Source organism: Sus scrofa, chromosome 1 (assembly GCF_000003025.6).
Source record: "Sus scrofa isolate TJ Tabasco breed Duroc chromosome 1, Sscrofa11.1, whole genome shotgun sequence".
Classification (NCBI taxonomy): domain Eukaryota; kingdom Metazoa; phylum Chordata; class Mammalia; order Artiodactyla; family Suidae; genus Sus; species Sus scrofa.
Window position 1 is genome coordinate 34010937 of NC_010443.5, and position 24634 is coordinate 34035570.

The 24634-nt window shown below is 35.0% G+C and overlaps 1 protein-coding gene across 1 annotated transcript in view; it reads right to left on the reverse strand.

The window, feature by feature from the left end:
- The window catches only part of LAMA2 (laminin subunit alpha 2), a 594330-nt gene that overhangs the window by 245525 nt on the left and 324171 nt on the right, over positions 1-24634 (reverse strand). Inside the window, 3 exon segments of the mRNA XM_021084463.1 lie at positions 2810-2921; positions 12808-13019; positions 14389-14493. Coding sequence (XP_020940122.1) covers positions 2810-2921; positions 12808-13019; positions 14389-14493 — 429 coding nt within the window.

A 24634-nucleotide genomic window follows, 5' to 3' on the forward strand; every position in this document is an offset into this window, starting at 1 on the left:
GGAAACTGAGATTTGGATTAAAACACTTTTTTTTCAGTACCCAACTTTGCTTTCACTTCCTCAACTGTCCTACTTATCATCTGAAATGAATTATGATGTACTTGGAAAGTAAGAAAATATTTGAAAGATGAACTTTGGAGAGGTCTGTAAGAACTAGAAAAGAGAAAAATATTCTTCATCAACACTGTGGCCCCAAATAAAACAAATCAGAATAATTTTTATAATGGGGTTGTATGATCTGTTTTTCACAAGCTAGAATTAAGACAGCTTAATGGTCTTTGGAGTTTACTCAGCTTTTAAAGGGTCTAAGGATATTAGTGATAACAGAACTAGAGTGCCTGGCCTCAGGAACTCAGTAAAAAAGCAAATAAAATTAGGAAAAGATAGGAACAGATAATAGTGAGTTTAGGGATAAGAAGTTTCAGTAAAGAAAAGAAGGAACTTTTATTAGAGAGTAGAAGAAATGAAGAAGCAGAGAAATTCCAGAGTTCCAGAAGTAACTGTCTTCTGGTTCAACTAAATTCTTTTACAGATCCCAAAGTAACTTTATTTATCAAACAATTACTGTGTGAGAGCCACTGGAAGCTTTTCTTAACCCTCCTCTGACTCTTTGTGCTGATTCTTCCACACTTGTTTGCTTCTCTATTCTTATCTAATTGTTACCACTATTTAGCAACCAATTTGAGGTTTTTCCACTCCAGGACACTGTCTGTGACATATTACTTCACTGGAATTGCTCACCTCTTTGAAAGATTATTGCACGTATGTTCTGTGTACCATTTACTGCTGCCTTAATTATATAGTGCTGTGATCCAATTTTTTATAGGTATTTGTTGTTTCCCTAAATAGATTGTTAGCTCTGTAAGAACAGGGATTATGATGTAATCTCGGTAATCCCCTCGGCATCTAGGGCAGAATTTACTGAAGATTCTCAATAAATATTTTTGCAAAGAAGAAAAGAAACAAAATGCAGAGCTAATTAAATAATTCTCATATTCAGATAATTTTATATTCAATGAGCATTTGTAATTTATATGAAAGATGATGGAATTCCCACCATGGCACAGTGGGTTAAGAATATGACTGCAGTGGCTTGGGACCCTGCGTAGTCACAGGTTTGGTCCCAGGCTTGGTGCAGTGGGTTAAAGGATTTGGAGTTGCTGCAGCTGCAGCATAGGTCACAGATGTGGCTTGAATTCAGTTCCTGACCTGGGAACTTCCATATGCCATAGGTGCAGCCTTTAAAAAAATGAATATATCTATATATGTGTATATCTACATATCTATATATCTATATAGATATATAGAAGAGTACTGAGAATGACCAATGTGGGAATAAGTGTCAAAGCAGGAAGAGAGTCAAGGTATTTGTTATTCCAAATAATGTAGGGACTTAAGGGTTCAAAGAAAGCTTTCTGATTTGAAGTAAAACCTGCTAGGCTCTTAAGAAAAGACTATGCTTCATCAAATAGGGCATGTATTTTCCATGTAAAATCAAATTTGGACTGAGAGAACTAATTCTTTCCATGATTATTTTTCTCTTCTCTATACGAATTTTGGAAAAGTGAGTACTTCTACGAATTACATTGAGTCTTATTTTTAGATAGGTGTATCTGAGCCCAGTTAAAGAACACACAGTTGTTACAAATATGACTCTAAGCCCTGTGTACCCTCTAGAAGCATGCATTATTTTAAAGTACAAGAGAACTGACAAAGCAATGCCTAGGGTATTTCTGAAAATGGCATAATGGGTAGTGTGCTGAAGTGGAACAGCTTGGTACACTCAAATGATTCCTTAAAGGCACCACTTTTACAGAATTTAAGCTCCTATTTATCTGCAAGCCATGCCCTCGATGAGGGAAATAGTGTTTACAATTTCTGACTAGATTTCAAATAAAATCGATGTTCACACTACCTAAAGAAAATCCCAGAAAAGTAAACAAAAATTATTACCTTAAAATAACACACTGTAGTATTAAGTAGGGAACATTAATTTTATTATAAACCTAGACTATTGAGACAACAATAGTTATCTCAAACTTTTGGTGCTAAACAAAGATCTGTAGGAAATTTTCTAGATCAAGATATTTCTTCCATATATTTTTAAAAACTGAGTCCTTCAGATGATTGTGATTTGGTTGTGTTCTTAGGAATAAAGTAGAGAAAGAATGTAGTACATAAGATTAAAAAATGGAGGAAAATTTAAAAAAGGAAAAAGAAAAGAAATATTGCTAAACTCCTGGTTTAGTACTGAGGTGGAAATGAAGGCAAAATATATTGAAATATTTTTCTACCATCATTCATCCTATTTTCATCAACAGATTAAACAGAAAACAAACACTTATAAAACATCTGATTTTAGCTACATATTATGAGGCAAAATATCTCAAAAAGAAACATGAAACTATTACATTTGAATGGAGAAGCAATGAGATCCTACTGTACAGCACAGGAAACTATATCCAGTCTCTTGGGACAGAATATACTGGAAGATAATATGAGAAAAAGAATGTATACATATGTATGACTGGGCCACTATGCTATACAGTACAACACTGTAAATCAACTCTACTTTAATAAAATAAAGAAAAATAGAAAAAAAAAGAAATATGATTTCAAGATGACATTAAATGAGCAATATTCTATTTGAAAGCCAGGACTTTTTGGCAGACATGGGAGTTCTTCTTTAAGTAATACACTATCATTTGTGTAATAACTGATGGAAAAAACAACTTATTTTAGACTAATTCATTGAAAGTAATGCTGAAGGAACTTAGAATGCACTGAAGCTATGTTCTTGCAAACTTACTTCACAGGAGGAGCCAGTATACCCTGGTGGACACTGACAAACTTCCACAGCTGCTGCAAAGCTTCTGTCAGTAGGATAAGGGCCGGCAGATTCAAGACCAACAGAGCTTAACCTGGAGCAGAAGGAAAAACAGATGGTAAGTAAGCAAACAAGCTTTTAGGTGTTACATCTCTTTTGTTTTTTTGAGTTTTATTTTTTAAAATTACTTAATGAATTTTATTGCATTTATAGGTGTACAACAATCATCACAACCAAATTTTACAGCATTTCCATCCCAAACCCTCAGTGCATCCCCCTACCCGACAACCTGTCTTATTTGGAAACCATAAGTTTTTCAAAGCTGTGAGTCAGTATCTGTTCTGCAGAAAAGTTCATTGTATCCTTTTTTTAGATTCCACAATGTCACATTTCTTTTGGAATAGTATAGCAAGAATGATGTAAATATAAGCAAATTATCTCTGTTGATAAAAGGGTTAAAGAATATCCAAAACTTGAAGCTCTAGCCATTCATCACATTAGGAAAAGTCAGTCCAGTTAAACATGCCCACAAACCGTACCACCATCAAATGCTAAAAAGATGAGAATATTCTTGCTCATTTTTAGTTTTCGGCTGTATCGTTTTTAACTTTTTAAAAAATTATTTATTTATTTATTTATTTGCTCTTTAGGACCACACTCACAGCATAGGGAGGTTCCAGGCTAGAGTAGAATCCGAGCTACAAGTACCAGCCCACACCACAGTTACAGCAATGCAGGATTTGAGCCACATCTGCGACCTACATCACAGCTCATGGCAACACCAGATCCTTAACCCACTGAGTGAGGCCCGGGGTTGAAACTACAACCTCATGGTCACTAGTCAGATTTGTTTCTGCTGTGCCACAACAGGAACTTCCATTTTTTTTTTTTAAAGTTTAAAATTATATCATTGAAGGAATTTTTAAAACAAGGCATTCGTATGGCTTTGGTTTTAACATTTAAACTAGAAAAGCAGAAAAACACAATATTAATATTCAGTCTGAGCTTTTAAATTTAAAGAAAAGATGGAAGCAAGAAAAAAAGATGAAAGTTATTTTGATTGATTTTTCTCAGAAAGAAATCTGCATATTAGCAGGTAAAAGTGAAACTTTGTCAAATGCTCTATTGAATTAGAACTATTTTCTTAAATTGTTTTGGGCCTAAATTTATTGTTTTCTGTATTTATAGGTATCACTTTATTGGTACTTCTGTAAATCTGGTGAGTTTAGCAGAGGGATTTGATATCATTCATTATTTCCAGGAAAAGCTAGTCTGACCAAATTGAAAAATACTGTTATATAAGTGGTATGCATGTATGTTGTGTGTGTATTTCATTCCAAAAATTTTACAAACAGTACACATGCACAATTTAAATGAATGTTACTCTAATAAGAGTAAAGTTTTAAAAGTCAATAGACTTTTTCCCATTTTTTAATAAAAGAAAAATTTAAATATTCAATGTTAAGAACACAAACTCAGGAGGCAGATAAACCAGAGGTATCTTACCTCTGACATTTACCAGTCCCATAGCCTAGGAGAAATTACTTAACATCTCTAAGCTTCAATACTGTCATCTGTGTAATGGAGATAATGTAAGAGTCCATATATCATGGGCTTGATGAAGGGATTAAACAAAACAATGACTATAAAGTCCTTGATATAATATATAACACATATTGTGCTTATAAAACGCTAGGCATTTTATTAGCATACATTTACTGTGGAAACAGGATAAAAATGACAATAAGAAATACTGCAACAAACAAGAAATACTATTTGTATCCCCAAAACCAGATTTTTATCTATAAGAGCACAAAATTAAATGATTATAAGAGCACAAAATTAAATAATTATAAGAGCACAAAATTAAATGACTGCTATTGACTTATAATGATAATTATTGTTTTTTTAAATGATCGACAGGTCTCTGTAATATATAATATGCCATTTTTTTAACAATAAGAAAAATGAACCTGACCCTTTTTAGGGCATGCATTTTTAGCTGGTTTCTTAAGAGTGGTGGTATTTTTATTGACTGGCAATTCATGATTACTGAAGAGCTTGCCAATTTGAGAATATGTGTTGTAATCAAGCCAGAGAACAAAGTTAATGGGCTCATTAAATGTATCTTCAAAAGCGGCAACCTTTAACCAAGTTGTAAGCTTTTCAGTAACATGGCTAAAATCTTCATTGTTTTTACCCTAATTTTTCTGGTCCTAGACTCTTGATAGTACCTTGGAACATATATAAGTTCATACATAATCAAGAAGAAGTAGAAAAGGAAAATCAACTTGAAATCTTAGAAAACAGGCATTTGGGTGGGGCTGCCCCAGGTGCTGAGTGCTAGCTGGCATTCTCTAGGACAAGTAAATTATCTTTATACATGAATTCATCCAACACTATTTCTTGAATGCTTTCTCTTCTGGGGGCACTGATTAGACAACCTGGCAGAAGGTCCTAAACTGGTAAGCATTAAAAATCATTCTTTTATAGGTCACATAGAGATTTTTTACAAATTTCAAATTGTCATTTTTGTCCCCACCAAGTAAACTTGTCTCCAAAGTTAAAAAAAACTAGCATTTTCTAAAACTGAGGTGAAATTCATATAACATAAACTAACTGCTTTAAAATGTCATGTAGTACATTCACAAAGTTGTGATAATAACCCTACCCTTATCAAGCAATCACTCTCTGTGCCCCAATCCCTGCCAACTACAAATGTGCTTTCTGTGGATTTATCTCCACAGAATTGATTTATCTATGGATTTATCTATTCTAGATATTTCGTACAAATGGACATGTACAATACATGAGTTTTTGTGTCTGGCTTCTGTTGGTTTTATCCATGGATTTATCTATTCTAGATATTTCATGGATTTATCTATTCTAGATATTTCGTACAAATGGACATGTACAATACATGAGTTTTTGTGTCTGGCTTCTGTTGGTTAGCATAGCGTTCCCAAGGTTCATCCATGCTGTAGCAAATATCAATATTTCATTCATTTTTTTATCACTGAGTAATATTTTATTGTTTGATATACCACACTTTCTTTGTCCATCCATTAATGGATGTTTGGCTATTTCCACTTTTTGCTATTGTAAATACACTGCTATAAACATTCATGTACAAGTATTATTAAGTACCTGTTTTTAATTCTTTGGGGTATATAACTAGGGATGGAATATCTAGATCCAGCAATTCTTAACACAACATAAGGTTTGGAAGGGTTACTAAAATAAGGATGGTACTTGCTTATGTTGACATGAACTTATGAGCTCCTCCTTAAGAACAAAGACCCTGTTTTGTCATCCATATACCTAGTCTGATCACTTCAATGCATACTCAATACATTTTTGTTGGATACATGGATCTACAGACGGAAAGACGGATAGACAGATAATGAATAGGTGAATAGACAGATGGATAAATGGATGGATACAAGACTAATCACGGACACGAATGAATAAATAAATGGATAGGTGAATGGAAAATGTAGTTATATTACAAACAGTGAGTAACATACTCCCTAACAAAAGATACACTAAAGCTTAGTATTAACATTTCAGATGAATAAAATAAGTAGAAGAAAAAAATTACTTGTTTGATCTAACAAAGAAAATAAATTGAAAACTGTTAGCATTAGGACCTGAGGCCAAAGGCCAGAACTCATCTGAATTTATTGTGGCATCTAATTGCCTGCAATTAATGGACTGTCACATGACAAACCTGTATTCCTGATCACTTTCATTTCAGAATTAGATGATTTCACGATTACTATATTAATTGATTTTCATAGAAGAGACTATTATAATTTAATAAATAGCAGTCAAGTCAACTACATCTAGATATAGTCCCAGAATTTTCAATATAAAATTACGAGAAAAACATGAGGAAAGAGTACGGGAATGCTTTAAAACAGAAAAATGAGGAATTCCCCTGTGGCGCAGAGGTAACGAACCTGACTAGTAACCATGAGGATTCGGGTTTGATCCCTGGCCTCGCTCAATGGGTTAAGGATCCGGCATTGTTGTAAGCTGCCATGTAGGTCAAAGACATGGCTTGGATCTGGCATTGCTATGGCTGTGGTGTAGGCTAGCAGCCATAGCTCTGATTTGACCCCTAGCCTGGGAATGTCCATAGGCTGCAGGTGTGGCCCTAAAAAAAAAAAAAAAAAAAAAAAAAAAAAAGAAAAAGAAAAATGAAGTAAATGACTACTTTAAGAAACAATTTAAAATATAACAAAACAGAAACAAAAATATTTTCAGTGAACGGCCAACTTTCATTTGTCTTTGAACAGCAGATGTTTCTCTCCTTAATCTATGTAACCATTTTGAGCTATAGGAAATTTAACATTCAAACATCTTTCCCAGCAATATTCCACATTAGTATTCACCAAGCAGTCCCAATGCTCATTAGGTTCTGCTGTTCATTAAATGAGATTTTAATGCGTTTAACAGTTTTAAGTGTTGCTCATGAAGAAGGCTGTGGTTTATTCTTTTTTTCTCTCCAATATGGTCATTTTCTTTTCTGGATACAGGCTGCATTCATTTAAATATATAATGCTGGTAGTAATGAAGTACTAACATTTGGAGATGTATGAACCATCAAAAATTTGACAACTAAGTAAAAAAAAATTTTTTTTGACTGCACCTGTGGCATGCAGAAGATCTCAGGTCAGGGATCTAACCCATGCCACAGCAGCAACCTGAGCCACAGTAGTGACAATGCTAGATCCTGAGCCACCAGGGAACTCTTTAAGTCAAACATTTTAGCTGCCTATTTTTCCTTCGCATTATGAGGGAGAAATAGAGATAAGATGATGAATGAAAAGACATAATTATATAAATTAGCATTGAAAATATTGGAATCATATTAGAAATACTGTCCTGGTACTGACTTAAAGATTGTTCTTAATATTTTTGTTTTACTATATTTTCTACCAGAGTTAAATGTCAGGCTTCACAAAATAGGAAAAAAAAAATTCTTTGAACAACAGGATATTTGATCTTAAAACTCTTAAATAATTATTTTTTTTTCCAATTCACTTTTTTATTTTATATAGACGACCTCCATTTAAAGTCTACTTAAACAAATGTTACTTTAGGTTAGTCACCCATAGAAAGATTTGATTGCTGTTCAGGTGCTTTGTTGTATTTCATTTTTAATAAAATATAAGATGATGACTTGGAACTTCCTTTAACCTCTCTTTTAAGGAAGTTCCACACAGTAGTGGTCAGTTAGTGAAGTCTGATCATTTTTTTCACTCCATTCCTAAAAGGCAACGGACTCAGTCACTGGCTCAGTCAGTATTGGAATCACTGGGAACTGGCCAGACCCAGTGGGAATGAGCTAGACGTTTGCTCCCAATTTTTTTTTTTTTTTTGGTCTTTTTAGGGCCACACCCATGGCATATGGAGGTTCCCAGGCTAGGGGTCGAATCAGAGCTGTGGCTGCTAGCCTACACCACAGCCACAGCAATGTGGGATCCAAGCCTCGTCTGCAACCTACACTACTGCTCAGAGCAATGCTGGATCCTTAACCCACCGAGTGAGGCCAAGGACCCGACCTGCGTCCTCATGGATACTAGTCAGATTTGTTTCTGCTGAGCCATGAAGGGACTCCCGTCTCTTAATATTTTCAGTCCACATCAAGTAAGGGAAATAAGTGACAGACTCTGCAACTGTTGCAGCCATTATCAAAAATATATTAAATGCTAATATGAGAATTCATCTCTTCTTCCTCAGTCCTACCAGGGTGCACTGTGCACACTTCCATTGCACTCTTCATTATACTAACACACGTTTGCTTTTCACACTGAACTTACGCCTTTTTTGAATTCAATGCTTATTTATCCATCTTTGTATCCTCTTTCCTTGGCCTAGATAATTAATAATTACTGTATACTGAGTGTCTTCTATAATGGGAACTTGAGAAATGTCTCTTTTAAATATTAACGAAACGAATGCAGTAATCACGTTTTTGTCTACATCCACAAAAGAAAAACCTGAAGTAAGGTGCCTTGTCTATCTAATACTGTAAGCAAATGGTGCAGCACAGATTTAAACTCAAAATGGTTAGCTTGTTACCTGACTGCTTGAAATAGTAGTCAGGTGGTTTATATACATCATTTTCTCACTTAGTCTTTTTTTTTTTTTTTTTTTTTTAGGGCTGCACCTGCAGCATATGGAAGTTCCCAGGCTAGAGGTTGAATCAGAGCTACAGCTGCCGGCCTACACCACAGCAATGCCAGATCCAAGCTGTGTCTGTGACCTGCACCACAGCTCATGGCAACGCTGGATTCCTAACCCACTGAGCAGGGCCTGGGATCGAACCTGCATCCTCATGGATACTAGTTGGATTCATTAACGCTGAGCCACGATGGAAATTCGAAAACACTCCTTTGTTTATAAGGGATTTTCTAGAATATTTATTATACAAATTCTGTGCAATACATACAAATATGTATACATACACATATACATATGTGTGTGTATATATATATACATATATATACATATATTTTGTGTATTTATATACATACATATATATATGTGTGTATATATATATATATATATATATTTTTTTTTAATGGCCATGCCTGCAGTGTATGGAAGTTCCCAGGCCAGGGATTGAAGCTGAGCTGCAGTTGTGATCTGTGTTGCAGCAATGGCAGATCCTTTAAATCACTGTGCTGGGTTGGGAATCAAACCCATGCCTCCATAGCAGCCTGAGCCACTGCAGTTGGATTCTTGACCCACTGTGCCACAGTGGGAAATCCAAATTCTATGGAGTATTTTTGATACCAAAAAAAAAAAAAATTACTCTTAAAAGTCATGTGAGGGAGCTTCTAGGTGGCACAGTGGGTTAAGGATTTGGTGTTGTCTCCGCTCAAGGGCAGGTTCGACCCCTAGCCCAGGAACTTCTGCATGCTGTGGGCATGACCAAAGGGGAAAAAAAAAAAAAAGTCATGTTACAACATCTTTCCTTGAAGAAATTCTGTCTTTCCTTTCAAGCAATAAAGACACATGGGTGTATAACAACAAGGGCATGATGGGCTCAGTTATGCTATGGTAACCAATAACTCCAAATTCTCAGGGGCTTAACAGAAAACAGAAGTTCACTCATGTAAAATCCTCTCCAGGTCTGGGCAACTGTTAGGGCAGCTGACCTTTATGTGCTGTCAATATTTCAGACTGTTTCATCTTCTGGGAGCTAAGTAAGCTCCATAGAGTCACATACTGGTAATTCAATGCTTTTCCAGGAATTAGTGGAAAGGGATGAAGAGTAATACATCATTTTAGCTCAAATTTCATTAGCTGACCCAAGTCCTATGCATAGGGAAATGCAATATTCCAAAAGGAGGAGATTGAAAATTTGATGAAGTACTAATGCCTATTATAGAGTAGAAGAAAAAATGTTTTTGTAAAGCCTATATCTAATAGGTATTTGAGAAAGCTGAATAGGCTTCTTGAGTTAAATATCAAGGATGCTACTAAATCTAAGGTTTGGAGGATTTAAAGGAGAAAGATGCACAGTTAGGTTACATTGATTTCTTTTATATTCTTAGAAGAATGAAAAGTTTTTCATTTTTATCTTCATCTTTTCTATGAGGACAATAAGAAGGAAATCAATTCATTTTTTGTATGGGCCTTTTAGAATTCTGGAAGAGAAGGACAGAAAGAACTGTCACAATTCTAGGAACATCAGCAGTGCTTTACCCTAGATGTCTCCAAGTCTTAATGGTACTTGAAGAAAATGGTATTCCTTGGAATGATGAAGTTCAGATAGAAATACTCTGTGCACTGATTTACAATTAGCAAAGTGCTTTGTTAGTTCTCTAATTCCATTCTCATAGTGATATTTTGAACTTGGCAAACAGTTGTCCTCCTCATTTTACAGATGAGGTGATGGAAATCCAACCAGGACAAAATACATTTATGTTTACAACTTTTACATAGCGAAGTTGAAAACAGAAGTTAAAATCTGGACCGGCAACCCAGTTCTGCTTCCACTATTCAATTCCAGTCCCTCCACAACTGGGTGGAGCTCCCAGCAAATGGGAGAACTACCATAGAAGTAAATCTTCCTTAAATAATTCTAAACATGAATTTCTCTTGAGATAGCTTCAATTTACTTGTGCTTGCACACAAGCTGTATACCACATTGGAAGCCCACTGTGCAAGACAAGTTGAAATCAATTCAAGTGATGTTTTACAAATATGACTCAATCCACTAGCGGATCAGAGATAAATAAAATATAACAAGCTACTGACTCAGGATTCATGCTGACTTTCCACTAACCTGAAGAGGGTAGTAGTTTCAAATCTGACATGGCTTTTACTTCTTGAGCCACAGTGCCTCATGTAAAGTAGGCTGCAGAAAGCGTCACCTACCTGGATTAATTTCTGTGTCAGACCCCATAGCCATGCTCGGTGAACACATCGCTCATGTATGGGAAAACCTCAGATGACTCAAATGAAACTAATGATTTTAAGCTGCATAGACACTGAAATCACCTGACATGAATCAGGGGGAAATGCCTTTGGATTAACCAGTCTGAGAAGTAAGGCTGACAAAAGTAAATAAGCCCCCCAGCCCCTTTTTGTCAATTTGCTTGTCATTTATTTTGAAAGCCAGAGGGCTCATCTCTTTGTACTCTTTAAACATCCAATTTCTATTTACTAAATGTGGAAAAACATAATTAATTCCTAAGTGCTGCTTCTCATCTTCATGGCATTTTAACCCTGCTCCTAGCAGAACTGACTATGCAAAAGAGGTGCATTGTTTGGCAGTAAATCTGTTTATGAATCTGCAGTTCCCTCCTTCTGGGATGGTAATGATGATTACACTTAGTTGAAATACTACAAGCAAAAGACAAACTAGGCAGCACAAGCAAATGAAGGGGGTGGGGGAGCATCGGCAATTAAAAAAAAAAAAAAACAAAAAACTTTTTTGCAGATAAACCAGTATTAACGACATGCTTTGTATATGGGCATGCCAAGTTGTCAGTTTGGGGTCATCTAACCTAATCTGATTTAGGACAAAATTGCCATGATAACTTATGCTATTTACTGTTAAGAGTAGAAAAGGAGAAGGGAAAAGAATGCATTCAGCCACAGTTGAAATGAAAATTTTCTCAAATACGTCATTGTTTTAAAAATGAAAAGCACAGCTGCCTACCATCAGCCTCATATGGGCATGTTTGGTTCAAGTCAGGGAGTTCTCTAAGGAAAAAAATGGAGAACAAAAAGGAACAAACCTTTGAAATGTTCTAGGTAATGAGTATTTTACATAATTATCACATGTTATTTTCATAATGACCCCGAAAGGCAGGCACTATTATCTCCACTTTACATTCGAAGAAATCAAGTTTCTACAAAGACCAACCACTTGCCAAAGGTCACACATATATAATAAGCAACAGAGCTAATTGAATTCCTGGCCAGGTTGCCTCCAAAGCTCATACTGCCCTTTATATCATGCTGCCATTACAGTATTACAGTGTTTGACCTGTGGTGATTTAAATGAAGGTTCTTACATTTCTTATTACAGACTATACACTATTAAGTCAGTCAGAAACTATTATACTATTAATTCATGAAAGAAATATTTTACAAACCACTTTCTGCATACGGGCACCCTGGAATTGTATCATTTTAGTTTCCCCCATCTGAGTTATCACAGACGAGACTTTATTTCCCAGTACAGCATCTCTCAGTATAGGGATCATTTTTATTGCATGTTCTGGCAGAATTATGAAAGAATCATCCATACTAAAAAAGGACTAAGACAGATTCATTCTGGATATAAAATTTTAAAGCCTAAAAGAAACACTTTTCAGAAAAGCAGTGTTCCATTCTTATCTACTATTTATTTGAGGACAGCAAATCTTACAGAGCTTCAAAGTCACTCTGCACATGCGCATTCACCCCAAAGTAAATGTGTCGACAGTGGGAAGTGCAGTTCCTGTGCTTACCTGAAGATGGCATCCATCCCAAGGCTGTATGTGATTTGTATGAGGACTCTCTTTAAATTCGCCAGTACTGTCATAAACTCTTTTCTACTGACTGGGAAATTTGTGCCGTGTATGGTAAATAATTCTTCTTTAAGTGTCAGCACATTAATATGTTCTTTAGAGGGTTTCAGATACACCTCATCTTGGGCTGTGCTGATTCTCAAATTATTTCCCTAAAGGAAAAAAGAAAGGATTAGAGGGTAAAACTGTGGGGAAAAAAGCGGGGGGAGGATCGGTATTTGGTTTTTAATTTCAGGTTGGTTTCCCCGTCATTCGGTATATTTTTAGTATGTATAAAAGGCAGAGAAAGCAATTTAACTATTACCCTTAACCAGATGCTTTATAAAGTATAAGCTTCTTGGTTATGTATGACCTTGATACTAACCCCCATTAACTAAAATAATAAATACCTGGCAACTCACAGATATATGTGATTACAAATACCTCAATTTTACAGTTGTGCAAAAAATTGTGTATTTCAAATATACTATTTTATGGTGTAGGTTGTATAGGAAAATAGGGAAGAAAACTTAGAACAGTGTGTTAAGCTATTGCTTTAAAGGACTCTTATCTGGGGAAAAAAAAAACAACAAGAAAAACCTCTGTAGTCTAATGTTCACAGTAGGATAATGGCATCATTATCATTTAGCTTAACCTTTTATTTTCTTAGTTCATTTGTATTAATAATATATAACTTCTCAACATTTTACATTTAGAAAATCCCTTTTACCTCAATTTCATGACATACTTCCAGTTTCATACACACATGTGTAATGATAATATCATCCAGTTAATTTATCACTGGAAACATTCATTTTCGGGGAAGAATTTCTTCCTTTTTTATTGATTCACATGCATGAAAGTTTCAAAACAGAAAACAAGAGCCTGGTGCTAAATCAGCACAGACCCATCTGGAATCAGACATGTACATGAGATGAATGTCTTTGAGTTGTGTGAGCTGAGGGGAGGGCATGTATTATATGAAAGGAAAAATGTGAGAAAGGGCAGAAGAGAGCCTTTATGATAACTTTAGGATCCTAGCATTTGGGAACCGCCTATGACCCTCCAAATCCTGGAAGCAATTTCTTCTATACTTTTCTTACCTAAATTAGAAGTTTTGAAGTCAAGATTTAACTATACCTAAATAGGTAAGTTTCCTTTTTCATTTACTTCTACCTAATATAAACAAAGCAATAAACAATAAAATGTACTTGGAAGCAAGGAGAGATGGAAAAAAATACAACTATGTAAATCAGCCATTGGCCTAAACACTTTCTGTCTCTTATATTCTTGGGAATATGGTCATTAAGTTTTAAATTTAAATTCCAAGTCTGCTCAAACCATCTCCTTTATCATTGGAATCCAATATAGTCAGTCTTCTAGATATGTCTCAGAATGAAACATAAGACTGGCATAACAAATTCCCAAGATATATTTTTCTCTAGTGGTATATAAATTAATGTCAAACCCCTGGGTAAGGAATAACATCAGATAACATGAGTGAAAAGCAGTTAAACATAAATGATGGTCTCCATACTCTACCTCTAAGATAATCATAAGCTGGAGGATGCGTTCTGTATCATCATCTTCTTCTTCTTCGAGGTCGTATGATACGGTAAATGTCAACTCTCCTCCAGCTGCTGTGAGCTATAAGAGAGGTGATGTGTGATTATGACAGGACAGAAGATGGGCTATTACCTCATATTTTACTTATTATTTTAAAATCATTTTATTTTTCTAGAGGGCAGGATTGGAAAGAAGCAGAAATCATGAATGTGCAGAGTGAGAATGACAGACATTTCCTTAGGAGTAACCTTTATACGAACCTCACCCACCAACAAGTCTGACACAAATATCAATTCAGGTATTATTTCCCGCAGTATTGCAGCCTTGCTGAACTAGGTTAAACTCCCTGGAACCAAACACAGCCCCTCCTGTCATTTTCCTAGTCCAGAGCTTGAGCATTACAATTCTCAAACAGAGAAGGATCTTTGTTAAAATTGGGAGATTACTACATCCCTGAGGTCACTCATTTTCTGAGGGTCTGAATGTTTTCAGCAACCATAGCACTCCATTCCACACGCACTTTACATAGACTACAAGCTAAACGGGGAAATGCTTTGGTCAAAGAAAAAGAAAAGCATAGCGGCAAGTTTTATGTTATGATAGACTACAATTAAAACTCCTAAAGAAGATACACTTTCCCTTATGCAATCAAATAGGCTTAGTCTGAATGAATGCTGTTATCCCTTTTCATTAGAAAAATTTCTTTCCTCTCAATATGCATGCTGAGCCCCATACAACGTATGCTTGAGGTTTACATCATTTGACATTGACAGTAACCTTGTAGAAGGGATTAAAAAAAAATAGGAAAGCAAGATCATTTACAGGACAGGAATCAACATTGGAGTTTGACTGACAGATTCAATGCAAATGCTACGGTGCTTTTTTAAAAAAAATTCCACCCCAGCATTGTAAATAGACATTCATAAAACAAAGCCGATGATTTGTATTCTGCCGTTTCCTCCATGCTGACAAGCAGAGACCCAGCTTCACAGCCCCTGGCTCTTTGTGGCCTCTCACGGCAGACCTGACCACAAAGCAATTCTTGGTGATGCTCTGGATGGAGGAGGAGGAACCCAGATTTCTCTCAGAGTTGTTCCATAGGGAATGGAACATAGCCCGCCATGGCTGATTAAACAGAGTTTTTAAATTGCAGCTCCTCAGTGTCTTCTAAGAGCTCATTACATGGAGCTCTATAAGGAACTAAAATTCAGAAAACTTTTATTCCCCTGCTTCACTGAGAGATAGCCTTACTCTAATGACTTTTCACATATAAAACAATAAATATCTGCCTGGACTATAGCACTTGGCATTACTGTGAGTAATGAGGGGTGAATCTATGTAAAAAGTTTTTGGTTCTATTAAGATAAGCTTCCAAAATTTCACATAGCATGCTTGTTCAAAATCAGCCAGACATTTTCTCAATGACAGGAGTCTGGAAAGGCAGCAGAAAAGAGTGTTTCATATATTTGACTAAACCATTCAGAATTCCCTAAATTAATAAAAATATTTAGTAGGAGGTAGAAATTGACTTTGGGAAGGACAGTAGGACATAGATCCATAATGTAAAATTTTGAGCTTCCAAATGTATTTTGATTATTTAAAATTTGAAAAACATGTTATTCTTCTGGAATATGTTTCTCTAAAAAAGAGAAACAGATCAACCTAAATTTATCCTCAATGTCTTAAACAAATTTAGGAAACCTAGAATTAAAATTTATTCCCCCTTGGCCAAGAAAAAGAGCCAAAGTGTGTGTAATTTGAATATCCAAGTTTTTAAGACTTAAGATGAATTAGAAAAATGTTTATTACAATATTTGATTTTCAATGTATTTTTCATACCTGCTTATAATGAAGTCATATTGTACATAAAATAATATAATATGGGAGAGTAATGGGGATGAAGAAAGAAGGAACAAATGACTATGTAGAAAAAGAGAAGGCCTTATGTGGGTCAATGATAATATGAAACATGAACTAAGGAATAGAATTAATTCAACCTATTCTCCTGAAGGCTTATAATAATAATAGCAATAATAATGAAAAATTGCTTCCTCAATCACATTTCACAAAACACTTTTTCCAAACTCTTTCATGCCTCTTTCATACCCCTGCGTTGGCTTCATTTGAACCAGTTTTTGAATCATCTAACAATTTTCATGAGTGAATCCATTTGACTTCCACCTAAGTTGTGAAAACCCATTTTAAATAGATGCATGATACTGTTACCAGATGTTTTTTTTTTTTCCCAAGCCACAAGTATTCATTTCCATAATATTAAAATCATTGTCTTTTGCATTCACCCTAAGGTGTAAGTTTATGATTACCTCTATATAACTACTTAGTCAAGTACTTAAGTAATTTTTTAAAAAGATTATTTCAGGTATCATCCTTCAATCCAGAGGTTGCATCTCCTAGGAATAATTACTTATTCTCTGTTAAATTCATTGCCTCTATTCTTCCTTCGACTCCTCAGGCCAATCTCTTCAATAAACAATAAAACCAATAATTTCCTGGTGGTGTTTCCAGCTCATGTGTCTTCCCCAAAGAGTACATACCATCTTATGAGTCTTGGAAATTAGTCAATTATAAGGTAACATCTTCTTTTCTGAGGAATATTGGCTTTGGGGGGAAAAGCTTTTAGAATATTCAGAGTATAAGTTGTCCACTCATACATAGTTTTGGATGAAGAATTCTCTGTCTCTTCTCATTTATGTCATGCTCCATATTCCAAATGCCATCCACACCCTTGCTTCTCCACTCTGCCATAATTCCTTCAGTACCCCAGTCTTCACTACGTCCATCAAATCAATGTGCACAGGGCTGCAAGTCCTCAATTGACTTTATTGTCGCTTTTAGCTATTATCTATGGTTATTTGTTAGTTTCACTACCAAACTCTGAAATATGGGGTATTACATTCATCTTTTTTATTTCAACCCATCCACCCTTCCTTATTTTATCTACTGCAGCCTGTCTTGCACCCTTAGTACTCCACTAAAAGTGTTTCTTGAAAGGTCATTTATAAATTCTATCGAGCAACCACTAATGGGCTTTTGTTCAGTTCTATGTGACACGTAATAGTTCTGAAGATCTTGACTCCTTTGTCTTCTACTACATTAAACTTTTCTGAGACTTTGTCCCCTGGAGTATGACGGAGGTACCTCTGTCTCTTTTGTAGATACATTTATCATTTATTCCATAATCAGTGTATGGAAGTCTCCAAGACTTTTGCTCTTTTGGTTATCTTTTCTTATTGACTTTCGATTCCTCTCCCATGGTTTGAACTACTTTCATACCTGGTTACTCAATCTGTATCTTCCATCCTGTCCTGTGCCCCTGTATTAATTTGCTCATGGTGCCATAACAAAGGACCAGTTTGTTATGGCTTAAATCTGAGATCAAGGTGTCAGCAGTGTTTGTTTCTTCTCAGGCCTCTTGCCTTAGCTTATAGATGGTCATCTTTGCCCTGTATTTTTACATGGTCTTCCTTCTGCATTTGTCTGTGTCCTAATTTCCTCTTCTTATAAGGACAACAGTCATGGTGGAAAAGGTACCACACTAAGAACCCCATTTTAACTGAATTAATTAGAATAAAAGATCCTTTCTCCAAATACAGTCACATTCTGAGGTTCTGGGAATTAGGACTTCAACAAATGAATTTTGGGGGAACAATTCAGCCAGTCTAGTACTGAATGACTGTTCAATAATGTGTCAAACAGTCAAAAGAGCCAAAGTCAATCACATTATCTGGTCTTCCTAGGAGACAAACAATTATTTTCTCAACTTCCATGATTGGGTCATGCCAACTGTTTTGTTTCTCTGTTTTTAAAATGGAAACCATAGGTACCATACAATATTACTTTCACTTTATGATTTACATTAGATCAATGCCTCAGTCCTATTCCTTGAAATGCTTCTTGTCTAACTTTCTATTCCCATTGTTACATCACATTCACTGGGTCCACATCAAGCATGTGAAGTCAATTCTCTGACTTCAGTCTTCTTTGAGAAAGTTTTATCAACAATTACTTATCAGAACCTCCAGTGTTCCTGAGATCTATAACACTATTTAAGTTTCTGTGCAGTTTCAGTACTCTCTAGGATCTATCTAGCCCCCTGTTCACAAATTCTGTGCAGAGATGCCCCAGGGCACTGCAGTAAACTCTCAAAGTCACTGTGGGATGCTGTAAATGTTTGAAGGAAATACAGCAATACTAGGTATCTGTTGGATGCCACACATATAACTAGCTCTGGGAAGTTCACTACTTTAACATTAGATAATGCTATATTCCTTTACAGAATGTTCTCAAAATTTTGAGCTATGTTTTTGTTTACTTGCGTTTTCATCCATGTCATACTTTGTTAAGCACAGTTTTCTGTGGCTGCTGTGATAAAAACCAAGTACAGTACAAAATCAATGTAACAGAAAATAAATCCAGTAGTGTCTGATCTAATTCTAGGTTTTGAGAACCTGAATATTATCCAACAAGCAAGAGCCCATTTTTATTAATTGTAGTAATTTATGAAGAAAAAATTATTATATTGTCTAAATTTATGTGCATCATTTTTGAATGATTGTTGTGTCATTAAATTATAAATATTTATGAAGTTGTTTAGCTCTAAGTACTGTGGCATGTTTCAGTTGATCCAGGAAGCATTGTGAAAAAAACATGGAGACACTAAGAGTGCCAAAAATTGAAAAATTTTCAACCAACTCTCAAAGTAGACTCTTTTTGTATCTATCCATTCTGCTACTTAGATTTGCTTGAAGTAATTTTGCTGCTGAAATTCTCATTCCTACAGCTCTCTGACCATTTAAATGCTGCTTTTCTTTCTTTGCCACTGGACAGAAGACTAAGAACAAAAGCTCTTTTGGTGATATTTTTTAAGTCTACTGAGGAGTCACTGGTAACAGCAACCAGTAAGAGAACCCAAAGATTTGAGAACAGGTAGAGTTCTGTATAAACTGACTCACTGGATAACACTGAAGAATTCTAACAATTCTTAGTAAGTTATAAGTACTGTGACATTAATAAGTTATAAGTAAGTTATAAGTACTGTGACAGTAAGTTATAACTACTATGCATAACTTTAATTTTCCACAATTTTGGACTTTGTAGGCTCAATTTATTAATTTTACATTTGAAATTGTAATATTAGTCCATTTGGGGACAATGTAGATTTCTGTAATTTTATGGAGCATTGCATGTACAGCCAATAGAACATTTCATTTTCTCCTGCTATTTAGGAAACTAAACTGTCATCATTCTATTGGCTAGAGAAATATGCTTTTCCACAGGTAGAAATAAGTGCACTTCCAGTTTGCTTTAGGGCGATTTTTATATTTACTGTATAGATTAGACTATATTTACCAGAGATGAAAATTAGATCCCTATTTAAAAAGAAAGTGAATTTAATGAGAATATTTCATTCCATAAGAGTCCCCAAAGACCTAGCCTTTTCCCTTATTTATCAAGCAAAATTCTCTTTAGGGAGCTTCAGATATCAAATTGCAAAGGCACTGCAAGGCAAAGGAGCAATACCATCCATTCAGTGCTAACCCAGTCATCCCCTGATTCTCAAATTCACCCCATTATGAAAAGAGCAACACAAGTAGCTGTTTCCCATGAGTACCTGTTTTAATTCTACCTTCAGGGGAAAGAAACAGCTTGTTTGCAAGTAGCATTATAGTTACCATGCAATATATAACCTAATGTCACACATAATAGTATAGTGTTCAGGCAGCATATGCCATTAAAGATTTAATGAGGCAGGAAAGTTTTCCCTCATGAGTGGAAAAGGCTAAAGGTAATTCATAAAACTAAGCTTTACAAAAGTTACTTAGTATTAGGCTATGTTGTGTTCTAGCCTCTCTCTTGTTCTCCCCAATTCAAGAAATATGAATTCAGAGGTGAAGGATGGGTGATCTATGGAAGACAATATATCTGCAAGTAAATTTTTCTTAGAAAAATAAGCCTGGAATATTTGGTTCTCTGATGTCAGAATATCATCACTCTTACTCCATGACATGGGGTGTAAAATCTAATATTTGCTCTTTTTACCAGAGAAAGTACTTCAGGGGGGATATCCTAAAATCAAATGAGGAAAAGGCTTTGTACTATTGAGCAGGATAAATGAAACATATCTGTCAATTTCAATTTAGGATCACAAAGAGGGCAGATGATTCATCTTTCGAGATTCCTAAGCCCCAGAGCCTTAAACTCTGAAAAGGTATCCCTCCCATTTAAGTGTTTATTAATGCATCTATTCATGGAGCTCTCTTTTAAAACAGAAAAAGCATTCCACTTCAGGGTTTGCAATACTCTTCCATACATTTATAACACTGAGGTAAGCGCATGTTTCTCTACTTTCAAAGGTTGATAATTATTAGAACAGATGCAAGGGGATGTTGAATTAAAGATCAGGCAAAATTTTCATGGGAGGTCTTAAATGCATAGAAAATGGACCAGGAATTGTGAATGTCAAACAGAGACAATACATTCTAGAAATATTGCTTTGGAAGGCAAGAGAGCGCTCTGTACAAAGAAGAAACTCTTAAGAAATTTTACTTTTTGCCTGCCTTATTTCTCTCTTTTCTCCCTCTCTGCTTGCTTTTCCTGCCTTTTTCCTTCCTCTAACAACTTCCCACTTCCTCCTCTTTTTTTTTTTTGTTTTTCTTTCCCTTTTAGACCTGTCCACTTTCGACTTGGTAAAATAATTCTGCATTCCTTTGTATTTTGTATCATCTAAAATTCATAAAGTAGTGATGAGAATCATGAATGTGACAGGGCTAAGGACAGAGTTCTGTGGCATCCAGCAGATACTCCCTCAGTAACATGTGCTACTCTATCAATCACTATCCTTGCAGCCCAGTCCTCAAAATGCTTATGGAACTAACCAAACCTTATTCTTCCCAACTATTAACCATAATTTTCCGAATTCTCACAATCTACCTCCTAACCAATATTTATATGTAATGCTTCTTATAATAGTACCAAGAGATATTCATTACAGTGTTTTTATGGGCAGAGGGAAAACAAAGTAATTGTGAGTGACATATCGAAAGGAGTTGAGAAGTCAATGAGTATCCCAGATGAATTTTTGTTAAATTATTTGTTTATCCACTTGAATGATGCTGACCTGTCTTCAGCATAATCTTTCTACCTCCTGTGTAACAAAGTAAGGTCCAGTTACCCTTTTCCTATACTCAATTATGATTCAAAGCAAATAGAATGATTAGGGTTTGATCAGGTAAGAATATTTTTGGCTGTGACTAAAAACCAGACAATTGGTGGTTCTCATTTAACAAGAGTCCAAAGGTAGACAGATAAAAGTTTTAAAAAGCTACAATGAGTGGGTTAATTTTTTTTTTCCCTATTTCATGTGTTTTTTACAAACACCTAGATCCATTTGGGAGCATGTAAAAACATAAACATCTCATGAATAGATCTGCTAAACATTACATGGAAGATAACAAAGTGCTTAGAAGTACAATATCCCACACTTAAGTTAGTATTAAGTATTTTCTCTAAGTTCTCTGATTAGAAAACTACTTGCTACCTTGTGACAGGCATTCATTGATCAAGTATTGAGTTGAAATAGTACAGTCTCGACAGATGTGAGCAAATGGTAGCTGCCAAATTCTCCAAACTGCTTTTTTGTTACCAGGCCCAGACTCAAAAATAGGATCTCTGCAACAGCTGTTTATCTTCTGTTTACTTATTATGTTTGGATGGAAGATTCCATTAGTACTCTTGCTGTGGGTTGGATTAATTTATGAGTAAATATTCAGCACAAAAAATACATGTAGTGCATAATTAAATACTGATCTAATCAAATAAACCATAAATTATGGTTTATATATACATACATTTCTTATTGACTGAGGCTTAATTATTTTTAAATTCTCTGCCAAGAAAATAGAAAACTGCATCCTCATAATATACAACATTGAACTGATTAAAATAACAGAACCTATTTTAATCCAAGTTCCATTAAGTTAAAGAGAAACAGGCTTACTGTTTTCACATAAATGAAAAATGAATGAAAATATATATTCCTTGTGAAAAATTTGTGAGAACACTAAAAAAGAGTTAACAGCTTGCTATTTTCTATGTGAATGAGAATTTTAGTTAACCTTTGTCTTACTACTTAAGTATTTTGTCTTATAAGTGTATTCATTACTTTGGATAGAATATGGCTGTTATATAGCCTTCGTCCCTCTTACTACAAACGTAGCAACAAGAGTGCAATAAAAAAGAGCTTTCATCTTGCCCATAGGCAACTCTAATGGTTTATACCTTTAACAACACTAAATATGATTGGAAGTGCTATATGTTTAAATAAGTTCAATTAATTTTAGGTTATATTATTTAAATAGAAGTTATTTTATTTAACCTATTTCCCTCAAAAGCAGAAGCCAGAACATGTCTTGAAATACTGTAGTGACTTGATACTAAATTTATCTACCACTATTCCCTCTTCTTTCTTCCCTCATTCATGAACTCTGCAGGTGATTCTTTATTATAGCAGTAGAAGCTGATTATGAATTTTAGAAGAAAAGATTCCCAAATGTGCAGTGGAAGCTAAGTCAAACCCCAGAGGAGAATCAACAGGCTATTAAAATGCATTCAAGTATCTTCTTCCAGAATGAACAGATAAAAATCTGTGTTACTTGTCTATTAATATAGAAATCTAATGTAAATCACACAAAACATCAAACCCATTCTTGGAGATTTTCCTCTTGGATCCTGGTTCTGTCTTTAAATTGCTGCATGGCTCTTGGGAAAGTTATTTATACTTTCAGAATCTCAGTTAATTTTCACTAAAATGAGCTAAATTACATCTACCTCAGAATTTTGTCCTGAGGATGAAATGAGAAAATACACATTAAATTCTTTAATTGGTGCCTAGCACATAGGATATATTCAATAAATATCATAAGTTATATTGTTTTAATATATTTTCAAAATTAAATATATACATACTATACACTAAAAACCTAATCATAACATATTTATTTCATGATTCTAAGCACACTTTAAAATCTTAGGGCTTCTGGAAGATATCACAGTGATGGTAAGATTCAGATCTTATTCACATTTTTTGTTTTCCTCTGGTACTCTGCATAAGTTATCTTACAGATAGTAGATGGTACATAAATACCTGCTGAATTTTAATCAAATTCAACACCATATATCATTTCAACATATTATAGATAGAGAAGGCATAAAAACTTGGACAACTTTGTACTACTGCATGAGATTACTTGCAGTTGTCATTAAAGTAAGTTTTCAGTGGTTTTTATTTATTTACTTTTTTAATGGTTTTAATTTTTTCTATTATAGTTGGTTTGCAGTGTTCTGTCAATTTTCTACTATACAGCAAAGTGACCCAGTCAAACATACACACGCACACACACACACACACATACACACAAACATACATTCCTTTTCTCACATTATCCTCCATCATGTTCCATCACAAGTGACTAGATAGAGTTCTCTGTGATATACAGCAGGCTCTCATTGCTTATCTACTCCAAAAGCAATAGTTTGCATCTATTAACTCCAAAGTCCCAGTCCATCCCACTCCCTCCCCCTCGGCAACCACAAATCTGTTCTCCAAGTCCATGATTTTCCTTTCTGTGGAAAGGTTCATTTTTGCTGTATATTAGATTCCAGACATCAGTGATATCATATGATTGGTTTTTCTATTCTTATATTTATCAGTACTAAAAACCAACCAAAGGAGATATGTCTACTTGAGCTTTTTAGTGATTTGAGCTTACCACAGGAACTTACTGTCTTACTGACTGACAAACTATAAATGCATTTGTTTTAAAATAAGGAACCTTTAGCATTGGGAAGTTTGATCTGCAGTTGAAGGGAAAATTCAGTATTCAAGAGATTTAGACATTTACACACATGAAGCAACTCTATGCCATTAGTTTTCACCAGCTTCTATACGCCAGGATAACAGTGCAATTTCCAGCACTCAGTAATACATAGTTTATAAATCTTAAGCATATTTTCAAGACATTCTGATATACTGGCATAAAATGTACTCTCTGTATTAAGATGAAACCTAGCATACAGATTAAAGGAAGCAATGACCCAACTGCGATTACTGCCAGTCAGAGCACATTCTTGACATCACCATTTAAGATAGTAGTTAACACATCAGAATTCATTCAAAGAGGTATGACCAGGATGTCAATGGCTT